General features: G+C 40.6%; 1 protein-coding gene across 4 annotated transcripts in view; it reads left to right on the top strand.

Annotated features, from left to right (window-relative positions):
- Positions 1–15,767, top strand: part of CPVL (carboxypeptidase vitellogenic like) — a 41,641-nt gene extending 25,874 nt beyond the window's left edge. For all 4 annotated transcript variants that reach the window (XM_020780446.3, XM_020780435.3, XM_020780453.3 and 1 more), the window contains exons 7-13: positions 176–242; positions 3,282–3,404; positions 3,789–3,920; positions 4,769–4,867; positions 6,534–6,707; positions 9,354–9,536; positions 15,496–15,767. In XM_020780446.3, the coding sequence (XP_020636105.3) occupies positions 176–242; positions 3,282–3,404; positions 3,789–3,920; positions 4,769–4,867; positions 6,534–6,707; positions 9,354–9,536; positions 15,496–15,606 (889 nt within the window). In that variant the 3' untranslated portion in view covers positions 15,607–15,767. The remainder of the gene's footprint in view (positions 1–175; positions 243–3,281; positions 3,405–3,788; positions 3,921–4,768; positions 4,868–6,533; positions 6,708–9,353; positions 9,537–15,495) is intronic.
- The last annotated feature ends 695 nt before the right edge of the window (positions 15,768–16,462 follow it).

Raw genomic sequence — 16,462 nt, 5'->3', positions numbered from 1 at the left:
CATTACTGAAGATCACTATGAAATTAAATATATAATTGGGAATGAGACTTATTTTAGAATACTTTGGTCTTTGGTTAATGCATTTTAGTAAGGCTTCACATTAATGACTGCTGTGAAATTTCATTGACTCTTCATTCAGTGCAGGCCTTTTACCTGGTCTTTAATTGTATTTCAGTGCTCTTATCCAGTTTTTCCAGCTCTTTCCTGATTATCAGAAAAATGATTTCTATGCAACAGGAGAAGTAAGTGCAGATAACATCCATTTCTTGAGAACTGTTCAGATGACATTCTGTTAGTAAAAAAGACAATGGGGGGGAGGAATAATGTTATATTACTCAAGAAAGACAAGTTTCTCCACTAATCTAGATAATTTTAACTAACATTTCATACGGGGCTAATGACAGCTTGGAGAAGTGGCATGGAAGGGAAGGATTAAATGCTTTCTTCTTCATCTTCACTACTTGTACCAATATTGGAGCCCAGACAGTTGTGTTTGAGTAAAAGGAGATTAAATCAAGAGTTCTAGTAGCAGATCCTGCATGGAATGGTGTGTGTTGTTTTCTTTGTGAAGACTACTTGAAATGGCTTGTAGAGAAAAACAGTTCATTTGTTTTGCTCTGTAGTTAATATACCTGTACCCGTACAGTATTAGGCGCAAGAATCTTAAACACTGGTTTTGTTGAGCCCATGAATGTCCAATTGAAAAAGACTTACAGCAGTCTGCATACTCGATGATACTATTCCTTTTGCATAAATTCTGGAAGCACACACAGCATAGAGAGCTTTACCATTCTTCATGTTGATTTCAAGTTATTCACCTCTCCCATGGCCAGACTTTGGCATATTTTATTAATTTTATTAAAGGCATTGGCCCTATTGCACAACTTTACTATCATGCAATAAAATTTCAAAGAAGGTACAAATGACGCAAGGCTGTGATTGTAGGACGAGCCCACAAGTATGCAGAAGAAACACCCAAAAAAAAAAAAAAAAAAAAAACAGAAAGTAAACAGAATCCCACAGGAATGTTTATTTATTTATTTATTTATTTAATTTATATCCCGCCTATCTGGTTGGGTGAGGATGTTCTTTGACGAGCATTTTCCCCTACTTTGTTCACTTTTGAACAAAGTCAATTTTGTTTCCCCTGTTGTGGCAAAAGGCACTGGTGATAATGCAAAAATTGGTATTTTTATTATTATAGCCTCTTTAAGATTAATAAATATATTTTAAAGTAACACATGTACTTTTTTGGAGATTTATTTCAATGTGTTCTTCATGGATTACAGTCCAGTTCTTCAGGCCTGTTGTAATCTATGGAAGTTTGCACTGGACTAAATGTGTTAGTCTTAAAGGTACACAGGTGTTATTGCTGAAATAGAAGGTACACAGGTGTTATTGCTGAAATACACAAACATATGAATGTGCCTGATTTATGACACTGAGAAAGAACATCCATAAAACAGTCACCAGGGGGAGCACGTGTGATTTGACATTTCTGCTCCATGTTCTACTCGACAACATTGTATGTTCTTGTGATATAAAAGAGGATTTTCCTACTTTCATTTCACATTGCCCAACCTAAAGGCTATTTTTTTTGGTGAATAATTTTGGCTTCAGCATTAAGTCTGGCAGCATTGATTTTTAGATTAAGAGCTTAGATCTTCTTGTACAGCACTTTTGTTTACCACCTTCTTCCAGTGCTCCTTGTTTTGGTCTGCAGTTAGTTTCAAATGCATCCTGCCAAAAACTGAGTTCCTTTTTGCATTGTAAATAGCAGTGCTGTTGCTAACAGCAAAGCAGTTTGGTTTTTGATAATAACTACTCACATATGGAATGCACTAGTTCCACTTGAGAGACAATTCTATTTTCATTATGGTTTTGTTCTCTGAATATGCAGATTCTCTCTAACTTGGTCCAACAAGAAAGCCTTTTTATTTAGTTTTGCCCAAACAAAGATAATTAGAAGTGATAGAAATAGGCAAAGGGGAGGAAGGAGCAAGAAAATTAGCTTCGGTAAGTTTTTTTGTATTTGTAGGCTGGCATATAACTGGGCTTTCATGATATCAAATCATCTAGAGAAATGAAAAATGGAGTGTTTATTTGTGAAGGGGGATAAAAATGTCAGCTGTTCCTGAGGAGAACTAAGATAAAATGTCTGATATGTAAAGATGTGGAGAGTATTTGTGGGGAGTGGGGAAGAGTCTTTTGGCAAATGATGCAGCTCTCTCACTTTATTTATCAGAAATATATTGCTTTAATTGTGGTGACTCTCATATCTGTGGATCATTGGTTTCAATCAGATTGGCTGATACAGCAATGGTTGGGCTTCTGTGACAGAAGCTGGTTATGTCATTTTTAAACACACCTACATCTTTCCAGGGAATTCTGTGAGGCTCTTTTACATTATCTAATTCATCTCATGTCCATCTTGACCTGAGTATTTAACTATATTTATTGTAAGTGCTTATTCTTCTTCCAGAACTTTCTTAAATTCTTTAAAGATCTGTAATTTGTAGAGGTATGCAGATCTGTGCTTTTGTACTTGCCTGAATAGGGGGAGCTTTTAAAGTCAGTGCTGGTCCCAATCCTGGCAGCATTGAAGGCTTCCACTCATGTTCTGAGGCTCCTAAAAGCTTTCCCAGGTCCAAAGGAATCCCTAGGAAGCCTCGGAACCTGAGAAGAGTAGAAAATTTCAGATAAAAGATTAATGTCAGCAGCTGATGACATAATCAATATTTACCTGCATGGTGTCACTCAATGAGATTTCAGCCAGAGTGTGAACTTGTATGTCTACTCTGAATTAAGTCTGATCTGCCAGAGTTCTATTATTCACATACAGTGAGATAAATCACATAGCCTAAGTCTACCAATGAGTTGCCGGTAGTTAAGAAGTCAACACTTTACATTTCTTGTTGTGTGCCAATCACACAACTGCTGATCTCTTAATTAGCAGCAATTCTCTTCTGAGATTTATGCCATTTGACTACACTAGCATGTATAAGTAATAGAATTCTGGCCACTGAGTTCAGTGAAACTTACTCCTGTGTAAGCATTTTTAGAATTTGAGCCTTTAGATCAGTGGTTCTTAACCTTGGGTTACTCAGGTGTTTTTGGACTGCAACTCCCAGAAGCCTTTACCACCAGCTGTGCTGGCTGGGGCTTTTGGGAGCTGCAGTTCAAAAACACCTGAGTAACCAAGGTTAAGAACCACTGCTTTAGATAATAAGAGTGATGCATGAAACATAGACTTTGCTGACTATTTTCTTCATTACCTTTAGTCATATGCAGGGAAGTACGTGCCTGCCATTGGCTACTATATTCATACGCATAATCCTACAGCGAAACTAAAGATCAACTTCAAGGGTGTTGCCATTGGAGATGGCCTCTGCGACCCTGAATTGGTATGATCTCTGTATATTACATGTATTCAGTTATTTGCAGATGTTAAGGGAATTGTGATAAATAAACTGAATGCTTAATATATATATATAATACACACATGCACGCGTGCGCACACACACACACACACACACACACTGTCGCAGGTAACTACCTATGGATGCCACATGTTCCTTGGGATCAGATTAGTAAATTAGCTGCAGTGCTGCATGGAGTTTCCATGTAGTCAGGTTTTACTGCAGGCTGTAAATTATTTCAAAGTTGGCAGCATGCCTTTTATCTCAGCTGAAAGCATTGACTTCTTTTAAAAAAAGTTTTTAAGTGGCATTTTAGAATATGAGAATGGTCCTGATTGATATTGCTTATTCTTTACATTCTCTTTACAGATGTTGGGTGGCTATGCCCAATTTTTGTATCAAATTGGCTTGGTGGATGAGAAGCAGAAGGATTACGTCCAGAATCAGACTGATCTGGGAATCATCTATATCCAGCAGAAGAAATGGCGAGAAGCCTTTGAAGTACGTATTAGAGGCCCACCTTGGCTGCCAGCAATTTAAACCATCTGAACCAAGTAAGGGAGTGAGAAGGAAGCAGAATGGAGGCTACCAGCTTGGTGTGGTGGTGAGATGGGACCATGTGAACTGCAGCAGAAGAGGCAGGAAAAGAAGGGCTAATGGGAAGAAATAATCACCGTCCCATCTCTCTGCAAAATTTAATTTGGCCTCTTTTCAAAATTGAGTGGCTTAATGTGTGTTTGCATAGGCATCTCTGTCATGAATCGTTTCACTTTTTCAAAGTCACTGCTCGTATGCCTAAAAGATTTAGCTTATCTTCATGAGATCAGAAGCAATGCAGTCTTGTAACTTGTTGCTTCAGCTGGCACACAACCATAATAATTTTTAGATCCATAAATAATGGCTGCAGTTTTGATCACTCCCACCCCATCCTACCCCAACCTTCTAAAAGAGGCTGGAAAACCCCTATCACACACTTCAGGCTGATAGTTGATATGAATGTATATTTGTGCTAAATTGCATTTCCAGTACAGGGTCAACAAAGGCAAAATCCTTCCATGTAATATTTCTATGTACATGTGCATTTTGTCCAAACCCCCATTGTTTGAACTGCACTGCGGCTTGCACCTTTTTAAAAAACTTATGGAAAATAACATGCAGAATTAAGTAAACAATTGACAGCAGGCTGGATTCACATGTAACAATATATGGAGTAAATTCACTGGAATCAATGGGATTTAAGTTAGTTACGGTTCACCTAAGTCGTATTTCCCTGTGTTGATTTTAAGTATGAGTACATCTGCATCAAACTCATTAGGTTCGAAACTGTGCTTCTGGTTCTCTTTTCATAGGTGTTTGATCAAATGATCAATGGTGATCAAACTGGAAGCCTATCCTATGTTCAGAATGTTACTGGATGTACCAATTATTACAATTTCTTGCAATGCCAGGTGAGCAGACCTATATGTGATAAGCTGGGTGTATTTGAATTGTGTTCTTTAAATTCGGAGAATTACATTCTACAGTGGTGCCTCGACTTACGAACTTAATCCGTTCCGGAATGGTGTTCGTAGCTCGAAATGCTTGGAAGTCGAAATACCATTTCCCATTGAAATGCAGGGAACGCGATTAATCCGTTCCAGCATTTCAAAAAAATACCCTCCCAAAAAATAAAGCACACAGAAAGCCCCATCAGAAGACGCTGGGGCTTTAAAAGGAAACAACAACCAAAAATATACAGAGCAAGCCCCAAAGGCTGCAAAAAACCAACCCAAAAATAAACAGCAAGCAATCCCCACACTGGGACTGGAAAAAAAACCACCCACGCCTCTCCTTCCTCCTCTTGCGCTGTAGGAGTAAAAAAGTTCCCTGACCTCTTGCTCTAACCGTTTGGGGTGAAAGAGCTACAAAGAAGCAGCCTCTTCGCCACCAACGGTTTGAATTTCCCACCTTTCCCCTCTGCCTTTTTCTGTTCTTACGTCAAAGCTCCGCTCCCAAGTCGAAGCGAACATTTGCAAGCGGAGCTGTTCGTAAGTCGAAATGTTCATAGGTAGGGGCGTTCGTAAGTCAAGGCACCACTGTATACTACAAAAGTACAACAAAGGTTTGCAGTGGTTCCATGGGCTACGGCTGTTTCAAATGCTATTAGGGGAGGTGGTGACAACAATTGTATCCTCTCAATCTCTCTCTCTCTGTGTTCCTCAAAGCTAATTGCATGCTTAAGACCTTGGCCAGGTCCAGAAATGAAGGAAATCTTCTGCACCTGCTGCAGTGCAGATTATTTCTATGGGTTACATCTGCCTCTGTACCCCTTTCTGCCTGCTAGATAAGCCTTGTTTAGCTAGAGAAAGTGAAGTCATGCAACTTAGTTTTTAGTGGAGACCAGGAGGTCTGTTTATGGTTCTTCGAGAACTGATAGCTCTTAACATTTAAGCAAAGAGAACAATTTCACGAGGGATCTCTAGTCCCAGTTCTATGGGTGAAGGATGTTGCAGTAAAAGGTCACACAAGCAGACATGCTAATCAGTGATTATCAGGCAGGCTGCTTATTCCTATTGGCTGCGATAAATACATGGAAATTCCATTTTCAGAAGCAGCATGCAAGGTGCTGAGGGCCAACCATAGGGTAGAGCTGATGCCTTCAAATCCAGTTTATACAGTGTTGGAATCCAGTACTGTAGTGGCCTGGTCGAGAAAGCTTTTCTTTTTTTCCCCTCTTGCATTCGTATTGACAATAGAGTGTTCACTGAAGTTTGTCATGATTAAAACTAGCTGTCATGTTGCCTGCATGGGACACGGCTCCAGACAGATTGTATTTACATTAAATGTAAAGAATGGATTCCTTGTCTTTCTCTTCTGATCTCTTATAAATGCCATGAGTTTTCAGGACCTGACCCACTGGGGTTTTCCTCTATAACACTAATAGGTTTGAACATGTTAAATTGCTTCATTATTTCAGCTTTTAACATGAATCTGCAAGGGTCAGCTAACATAATCCTTATTGGCGTGGTAAGTGTTGGAGTGGAAAAGAAATCTCTGTAGTGCGGACTGATAGTTTGGATGTACTTCTTTCTTATGCTGGCTTCATGAAGTCATTTCTTCTTTTTCTCGTTCCAGGAGCCTGCAGATCAGGGATATTTTGGACAGCTGTTAGCCTTGACAGAGGTGAGGAAATCTATCCATGTTGGAAACCTGACCTTCCATGACGGCTCTGTAGTTGAGAAGCATTTGCTTGAGGATGTGATGAAGTCAATAAAGCCATGGTTGGCTATCCTGATGGACAACTATAGAGTAAGTGAGATGCCACCCACCCACTTCTTCATAAATTTAAGAACATTCAGAATAGTCTTGATACTTTATCCGCCAAATATTTTGCTGTAACCTGATTTTGGATCAATAAAAGAAGACTGGAATATAGCAATTCTGTAGCTAGTAAAAGTTGTAATATGCACCATAAGAAATGAATTAAAGAATTTGAATTTACATTTTTGTTCAACATTGGAGATGATTGTCCACCACTGGAAACTGTTCCTGTGCATTAAAAGGTAAAGGTAAAGGTTCTCCTTGACAATTTTTGTCCAGTCGTGTTCGATTCTAGGGGGCGGTGCTCATCCCCATTTCCAAGCCATAGAGCCAGCGTTTGTCCGAAGACAATCTTTCATGGTCACATGGCCAGTGCGACTTAGACACGGAACACTGTTACCTTCCCACCGAGATGGTCCCTATTTATCTACTTGCATTTGCATGCTTTCGAACCACTAGGTTGGCGGGAGCTGGGACAAGCGACGGGAGCTCACTCCGTCGCGTGGATTCGATCTTACGACTGCCGGTCTTCTGACCCTGCAGCACAGGTTTCTGCGGTTTAGCCCACAGCGCCACCACATCCCTTCCTGTGCATTAGCAATTTGTAAAAGTTTATTTTTTTTGTGACATACTGTTTTCTTGGATTAGACCTATTTATTTGAAGAAATTAATTCACCGTGTGAGAGCCATACTCCATTTGCCATTCTCTCATTCCTGCCACTTCACAGATGTTGTTTGGTAGAGACAGAGGAGAGGGACTTCTCTGTTGCCATTCCCAGACTTTGGAACTTGCTCCAACAAGAGGCCAGGCTGGCCCCATTGTTGCTTCCTTCCGCAAGCAGGCAAAGACCTTCATCTTCAGGCAAGCTTTCCCTGAATGACTGGCTGCCTGAGCGGAGGCGTTTAAATGGATGGTGGTGCCTTTTATGATGTCTTTAAGGCAAAATACACGCTTACAGAATTTTCCCTTTAGTTTTACTTTCAGTTTTGTTAGAATACATAAGTCTAAAGTTCTTATTAATATCAAGGTTTTTGTTAAATGTTGTGTTGTATGTTTATGCATTATTGATTTTAGTGGAATACACTGGTGTAGAGATTATGATTGTGATTGTGGTTATGATTATTACTGGTTTGAAAATATAGAGCAAAATCTACCAGAATAATCTGTGAGTTATATTGTGGTGCTTCTGCTTCCCATGTAAAACTTAATGGTGTAAGCCTTGCCACCACATCTATGCATTCTGATTTTGGCTGTGTATGGAGATCTTTATGTATGGAGAGAATCTAAAGCCATGCCAAGTGCTCTCAAAACAAAAAGTCTTTTATAGGATATAAAGTATTCCATGAAAGACTGCAGTGTAGTCACTACACAAAAGTGTTTGTTTGGGGGTTTTTAAAACACTTTTCCAACCAGTACAACAGTGCATCTGTTGCCATTTTTGGTCTATATTTCATGCCACTACTACTTCAAAGGCTGATTTCCATTGAGCTTTGGAGGCAAAAATTTGAAAAATGGAAGAGGTACAACAAAGCAGGCCACTTCTCAGAATGTTCAGGATTGCTTCAGTCCAGCTGAAATATATTCAGTTCACTGTAGGACTGTGAATGGGTTCATTTTCTGCCCCCTAGCTTGCATCCCTCTGCTGGTTCCTGTCTCTCTCCACTCTCCCACCCTTAACAAGCAAAAATTAGTGCCTCACATTTTGTCCACAGGGAATGTTACTGGATGGCATCGTGTTTAGCTCCTTCTTTGTGTCTGCATTGTGTATTAGAATGATGAGATGACTACAGGTTTGAAACACTAGATCCTGTCATGAAACTATGTTTTTGGGGATTCATCAAACTAACACCCCTTGCAAGCAACAAGAAAATGATTGTAAGCTTGGGTTACAGAGGGCTCTAATTTTACAGGGGAATGATTGGGAACATTCTCTTTGAGTGGAAATGCAAAGGCCTGATTATTTTGGAGGCAAGCAACAGATTCTCTCCCCCCCCCGCCCCCGCCACTGCCTCTTTCTGGCCTTTGTGAATGTGATGATCTCACACACCAATCACGTTTGACCTTTTAGCAATATCTCTGAGTGGAAACGAAGCCAATTGAGAGTGAGAGCAGTGCAGTTTCTGTTACACTGCTGGATGGGAAGAAGGAGATGTGACTAAAAGATGCAATGGTAGGAAGTGGGCGGGGATGCCAATATCAGCAGGCAGCTGCCCAACGTCTAGATGATGCAGGCTCTTTCAACTCCAACTCCAGCACCTCCCTGCAGAAAAAATATATGTTTGAAGATCAGACTCCTGTTTAAATGACTGTAATTTTGGGCCCCTCTCCATTGTGCCTGAATGAAGATGAGAAGATGGGAGGTATGCTTCAGGACACCTCTCATTGTCACAGTCAGAAATTGCACATTTCAGAAAGAGAAAATATCATTCAGGGTTTTGTTTGCTTGTTTCAAGCTTTAGATTTCAGTCTCCTAGACCAGTTTCCTTCACGAGGATACACCAAATGAAAAATACCCTGTTCACCACACTTTAGTATGCAAGGTGTCTATGATCAGAGTGGATGCTAGAGCCAGAGAGACTTCCAAGGCTTTATTCTTCTGAACTTTATAATATTGATTTGTGTACATTTTCTAGGTTCTCTTATACAACGGACAACTTGATATTATCGTTGCAACCCCGCTGACAGAACGATTTCTCCCAACTGTGCCATGGTCCAGAGTAGATGAATACAAGAATGCCAGAAGAGTTGTATGGAAAATAAATGCTAAAGATCTAGAGGTAGCTGGCTATGTGCGCCAGGCAGGTGACTTCTATCAGGTAAGGCAAGGAATTAAACAGGATTTTAATCAAGAGTTTTTTTGAACAAGGGATTTGACTGGCTACTCTGTTTCTATGCCTTACTAAATTATGTAACCACCCACCCACTCAATTTCACTAAAAGAAGCTCACCCTAAGCTTGTACAGGGAGCTCTCCCCTAAGCTTAGAGGAGGAATAAATCAGGATTTTGTTTTGCTTCAGCCAAACCCTGGTTTCTGCTTGCAGATCAGGAATTGCAGTTTAAGGTAAATGATGGCTTGCTAAACAAGCCAATGTTTCTAGCTGGCTTGTTTAGCAATTGGCTAGAATTTACATCCTGATTCTTGCATCCAAAGAAATAGTCATTGTTGTTTTCATCATTGTCATCATTTTAGAACGGCAGAGCCAGAACGAACCTTATAGATCACTGAGTCCAGCCCGTCAAGGAGGCACAGTGGAGGAATCAAACTCCCAACCTCTAACTCTGCAGCTAGATGCCTAAACCACTTAGCTATCCAAACACAATGAAGCTACATCATAATGTATTTCTCCTCCTGATTATATGGGAAAGACAGGAGGAGGGCTATGGCTTTTGCTCATTTTTTGGGGAAAGTTACTTTGTTTGGACTGTAACTCCCAGAATAGTCCAACCAACAATGGTCATAGGTCAGTAGTTCCTGTCTCTAATTGTTTCAGTTCTAATGACAGCATATTAACCTCTCATTGCTTCCAAACCCCAAGGATATTAGTGTTTATTTTAATACTGATTTGAATCAAAGCTAAAAACAGGCCAAGTCTTGAAAGGTGCTTCGGTTCTAAGAGATGTTTTATCAGACTTAAACAAACATCTATTTAGCTGTTGGTCTCAGTAGATAAATTTGGAGTATATATATGTCTGGGGGAAAAAACTGATCAGATAATTTCTATGGATTCAATTTTTTTCTCCCCAGAATTCAGAAAACATTTGTTTATATATACTGTGATCTTTCAAACAAAACAGATTTACATTTATGGCACAGTGACTGCATCTGGCCAGAAGATGCAAACTTGGTTAAAAGAGATTAGTTTCCTTTTGAACTCATGAAAAGCCATGGATGTTGACATCCTACAGCCGCTGCCCTTCTTTATTTTTAAACACAGAGGTCAGAGAGGAAGCTTGGGTCCCTGTAATGTAAGCAAAATCTCTGTACTGTTCTATTAATTTTGTGCATGTGTACGAATGCCACTTGGAACTGAGCCCTGTGAGCTTAGCTGGCTAATTCCCGACAATACCCCCCCAGCCCCACCACCAATACAGTGTGATCCTTTTGAAGTGAGGTGGACAAGGAAGAGAGATGCAGCTGTTTACTGAAGCAGCCTTTGTGTGTGTTGGTGACTTCAATCCTTGCAGTTTTGATTGGAGCCTGGAATAGTATTGGAGGCCTCCCCCGAGCATGTAGTAGTGTTTAAGCATGGCAGTCATTGGATCAAGGAGAGGAGGACTGTGCAGAAGGACATAAAGTGTGACTGTTGGTGCTTGTGGTTCCAGCAAAGCCTAAATAAAACGAGTGTGGTGGGGGCTGTGGTTTGAAGCCAGTTAACAACATTCAGTGTACATAGCACTTCTTCAAGAAATGGCCACATCTGGTTCCTGTGAGGGGAAAGACCAGCAGTAGATTATTAGGCATGAAGCCTGAACTCATTCTCACCCTGGAAAGGATGTGCTTTCCTAGCTGAAGCTGAGGGCCTCCTGCATTTGGCCATTTCCCTGTTCTCACATTTCCATCCCTTTTTAGTTCAATACGTCTGCCTTTGGATCCATCCATAAATAAATTATGCTAACTGTGGAAAATAAACAGAATTGTCTGTACTATCAAACATGCCTTAAAAGTAAAGCAATATTCAAGGTGCAGTGGTGCCTCGACTTACAAACATCCCGACATACGGCCATTTCGAGTTGCGACCAGCTCCAGCCGCAAAATTTTGCTTTGACTTGTGGCCGGAGCTTTGAGTTATGATCAGAAAAAAGGTGGGGGAAAAGGTGGGGGAATTTAAATTACAGGACTAACCTTTGGTCGGCGAAGAGCTTCTTTGTAGCTCTTTCGCCCCACCAGTTAGTGTGCACGCGTTTGCAGAGAGGCTTTGGACTGCCTGGTGCTGCTTTCTGCTTCTGGGTGAGTACATTTACATGGTTTTGCAGGGATTACAGGGTGGGTTTGAGTTGGGGGGGGGTTATGTTTCTGTGCTGTGATTTTTTTTTTAGTATGTGTTTTCCCCCAGCCCCATCGCATTCCGATGGAGCTGGCTGTGGGGTGTGTGTGTGATTTTGCTTTTTCCCCCTAGCCCCATGGTGCTCCCATGGGGCTGGCTGTGTTTGTGGGGGGGGGGTTAATTTTTCCCCAGCCCCATCATGTTCAGATGGGTCTGTCTGTGTGGAGGTTGACTTCCCCCCCAACCCCATCGTGTTCCAGTGGAGCTGGATGTGGGGTGTGTGGTGTGTTTGATTTTTTTCACCAGCCCTATGGTGTTCCGATGGGGCTTGGAGTGTTGTTTGTGTGTTTGTGTGTGTGAGAGAGATAGAGATAGAGATTATTATTTTTGTCTGAAACATATTAATCGCATTCCAATGCATTCCTATGGGAAATGGTGGTTCGACTTATGACCATTTTGAGTTACGCCCATCTTCTGGAACGGATTATGGTTGTAAATCAAGGCACCACTGTAATACTGTGATTTATTTTGCTGGTGCAAACTGCAGGTTGGTTACAGCCTTTTTGATTCCCTCACTCACTCCCCACTCACTCAGTAAATGAGATATTAACAGTGTGGCTGGTCCTGTTTCTAGTAACATCATATGGAGAAGGGACCACAGCTCAAAGAAAATCTCATTCTCGGTCCCCAGCCACTAAAGAGATAGGATAGCAAGTGATGGGAAAGAAAGCCCTCTGCCAGAGATCCTGTGGAGTTACAGTAGATGGTAGTGGTCCAAATTATTAAATTAGCAAAGCAGAATATGACCAAATGAATGTTCCTCTGCTATTTCCAAGCATACAGTGGACCCTCGACTTACAGACGGTTCGACTTACAGACTTTTCGAGTTACAGACTTCTCTGGCTGCAAAATTTAGGTTCGACTTGCAGCCGGAGAATTGACCTACAGACCAGAAGCAAACCAAAATGGAACAAAAATGGAACAAAAACGGTTGGTTATGGATTAATCGGTTTTCGGTGCATTGTAGGTCAATGGAGACTCGACCTACAGACTTTTTGACCTGCAGTCACAGTTCCAATACAGATCAGTTCCGTAAGTAGAGGGTCCACTGTACTATAAGAAAACAGGTGTATTGGAAAGGAGATTTTCTGTATAAAAGATATTAACACTTTGGCTGGAATCCTGTTGCTTAACATAGCAAGTCATACAAGAGGAGGCCCATTGATCCAGTGGGGATTTGAACCACAAGTTTCATTGGTTCAAATAGGCCTGCTCTAGTGGCACATTGTGAAAAAAGTCGCAACTCAAGTAGACCCGTTTGAATCATTGAAGCCTATGGGACCTCCCAATTTCCTGGGACCTACTCTTACTACACTAAGCAATGGGATTTCAGTCACTATTTCATGGAGTTTAGTGGGATCCATGAGCATAGAGGGAAGCTACATGTTACATCCTGAACTTAGAAACTGATTGTTTTAACAGCAGCTTATCTTTTCAAGGTGTTAAGCATACTTTTAAAAAAACCAATGAATGCAAGTAAATGGTAGTTGTGGGTTTTTCGGGCTCTTTGGCCATGTTCTGAAGGTTGTTCTTCCAAACGTTTCGCCTGTCTCTGTGGCTGGCATTTTCAGAGGACAGCACTCTGTTCTCTGGTGTAGTTTGCTTGGGAGTGGAGTATTCATGGCTGTGAGATGGGCTTTTGTCTTTTTCAGGAGATAGGTGATTAGTATGTCCTGTTGTGGGTGTATTGTTGTGATAAGGAGGAGAGATTATCTGTCACTGTGATTGATGGGTATCAAGTAAATGTTTGAACTCAGATTTGTTATTTCACATGCATGATGACACAGCTTCCCACAGATGCATAGACTAGAGTAAATCATTAGTAAGGATTGTAACACAGTTCCCCCCTTTTTTTTCTTCCATGCATTTTTGCTTTTTGTAATGCCACTGGATGTCGTAGCAAGAGCCGCTGTGTTGCCAGGTTGTCCATAATTTTCTTCCTCCACAAAGCCCTTTGCCTATTCATTTTAGGACATGGTGGTGGTGAAACTTTGCAAATTGTTCTGCTTCACTTTTTTGTTGAAGCTTTAGAACTTATTCTGCAAAATGGCCTCTTTTTTTGCTAGGGAAGTAAGAAACAAAAGAAAATCTCTGTATATTTCTCCAGATATGTCTTCTGAGAAATTTTGCTTCAGCGCTATTTGATATTCTTCAGGATTCTTTAGGGTTCAGCATCTGGGTGCATCTGGAGGCTTCCATGTCTTAGCTTTGGGGGGAGTTATTGTAGCTACATTTTGTCTGCCTTGAGACAGATGACTACTAGAGATGGGCACCTATTGGGGTTTGGTGGTTCTGTGTGGTTTGCAGGTGTTACTTGGTTGCCCCAGTTTCCAGTCCCCGCCTCCTCCCATGGACACCCACTCAGAGGAAAAGGCTGAGCAGGGAAGCCTGCAGCACTGCTTCTTATGGGGCACACATGGGAGGAGGCGGGGTGTGGAATCCAGGGTGTCCATGCAACACCTGTGGGCCCAGTCTTCCACACTGCACCAAACCTATCTGTAATGACTACAATACAGCTCCTTTCATATAAGCCCAGGTTATGAGCAAAGGCAATATTTTGTTCAGATTCGGGAAGAAGGTGAAACTATGTATTTATTTATTTATTTGATTTATACCCCACCTTTTCACTGGAAAATAGTGCTAAAGGCAGCTTACAAATTTTTGAAAGAATAAAAGCCAATAAAATCACATTCAGCAAAAAATAATGAAATATTAACCAGCCCTGCCATACAAACCATTAAACCATTAGAATGGAGCAAACATTAAGCATTAAAATTAAGCAACTGGTGCTGTGTGCCATAATTTGTCACCCAGACACTTCTATTTTTATGCCTCATTCTTGGGGCCCTTGCAGATTTGTTTTCATTGATTTTTCACCTGACGATGGCATTGAAAGGTATCCAAGGGTGTTGCGTATCTTTTTGTTTTTCTTTCTACTGTATTTGCATATCTCTGCCCTTATCCCGCTTCCCTGGCTTCCCACCCTTCCACGTTAAAAAAGGTCCTGTGACTTTAAAGTGTCTTCCTCTGGACTTTAAGTGTGGGAAATTGAGAAGGCCTCCTACAGAGATGATGGTACAATAAAAGACAGTAGGTTTGTATGTATCCTCAGCTGCTTCTTTAGTAGGCACAAGAATCCCAAAGGGTCATCCATGAGAATTCATTCAAAATTTCTTCTCTTTTGAAAATTGTTTTTAAAAATAATTTTGTTTGTATCAAGCAGAAAGAGAATTATTGAAAGTATCATGGGATACATTTTTGATACAGCACTAGTTGCTAGACTTACTCTCTATCAAATGACCAAAGTCACATTTTGCAGTGTTTGACTCCTTCTGGTCCAAAGGAGAGCGTTGGTTGGTTTGATTTGTAGCTGTCATTAGAGATCCAACTTGAAATGTTCTGAGGGGAAAATTGTTATTCTGCTGTGTTTTTTCTTTTCTATTCTATTTTTTCAGTGTTGAATGTAGCTTCACAGTCCATGTGGGTATGATGAGATCGGAACCAGTCTTTAGGAGTACTACCAACACATGATATCTTTGGCCTAGTACTGAGCTGGAACTCATGGGAGTTGTAGTCTAAAAATGTTGGGTTGTACCAGTTGCCTGCCATGTGGCATGGAGCCAGAACATCACTGATTTAATTCTTCATAGTATTTATCAGGACAATATTTATTATGTCTGAGGTATTATTTCTTCTTTTTCAAGCTATTTCTACTTTATTTTTATTTAGGTGGTTGTTCGAGGTGGAGGACATATCTTGCCTTATGACCAACCTGAAAGATCTTTAGACATGATTGACAGGTTTATCTCAGGAAGAGGATGGGAAGCCAATGGATACTGAAAATTCATCTTAAGCAAAGCAGCCTTTAACATTTCAATAATCAGCAGAGTACCTTTAACCAAGAGGTGAAATCAAAAGTACTGAAGACTATAATGTCACCATGTGATTTTCTTTCCTTGCTCAAAATCTTCATTGATTAAAAATTAATGTGGAGGAAGTGATTATCAGAGACTGTCGTTCATATTTATTTATGAAAAATGTGTAATATGTAAAGAAGGTACTCAAGAACCGGCTTTGGAAAGCATCCTTGAAAGATGCCCCACCTACAGCCATCTTGTGTACTTTCGTTAGTAGGCTGACTCTTTGCAAAGAAGAATCTTGTTGAAGAATATGCAACACACATATAGTGGATTTGTTTTCCCCTTTTTTGCTGCAGGATTATGAGCTAGGCAAATTCAATACTTAGGTACCTGGATTTCCTTATTTGCCTCATTTAGCATCATAATGAATTAGGCAGGGTTTTTTTAAAGAAAAATTCATGAGAGACTTGAATTCTTGCTTTACTCTTACTCCTACTGTTATTCAGCCATGCCAGGTCTAAAGCATCGTCATGTTTAACAAACATGAGAGAAGCCATGTGGTATGACAGCAGGAAACGCCTGGCTATGTATAAGCTGCTTGAAATTTTTGCTGATCTGTATTGGTAGCTTTGTCAACCTTACAGTGGTACAGTATATGATACTATTCACCATCAACTGCTGCTTAAAAAGCCCTACCTCCTTACTAAAGATCACGAACTAATAGAAATGGCCACTGTTCTACTTCAAGACCAGACATTCTTTGTTGAATTTTAAGGGAAGCATAGTTACTGGGGAAATCAAAGGAATTGTCTTTCACAGGGGTGTGTCCTGGAACT

This window comes from Pogona vitticeps, chromosome 6 (assembly GCF_051106095.1).
Source record: "Pogona vitticeps strain Pit_001003342236 chromosome 6, PviZW2.1, whole genome shotgun sequence".
Taxonomy (NCBI): Eukaryota; Metazoa; Chordata; class Lepidosauria; order Squamata; family Agamidae; genus Pogona; species Pogona vitticeps.
Note: the sequence above shows the minus strand (reverse complement) of the source record. Positions and strands in the feature narration are given on the sequence as shown.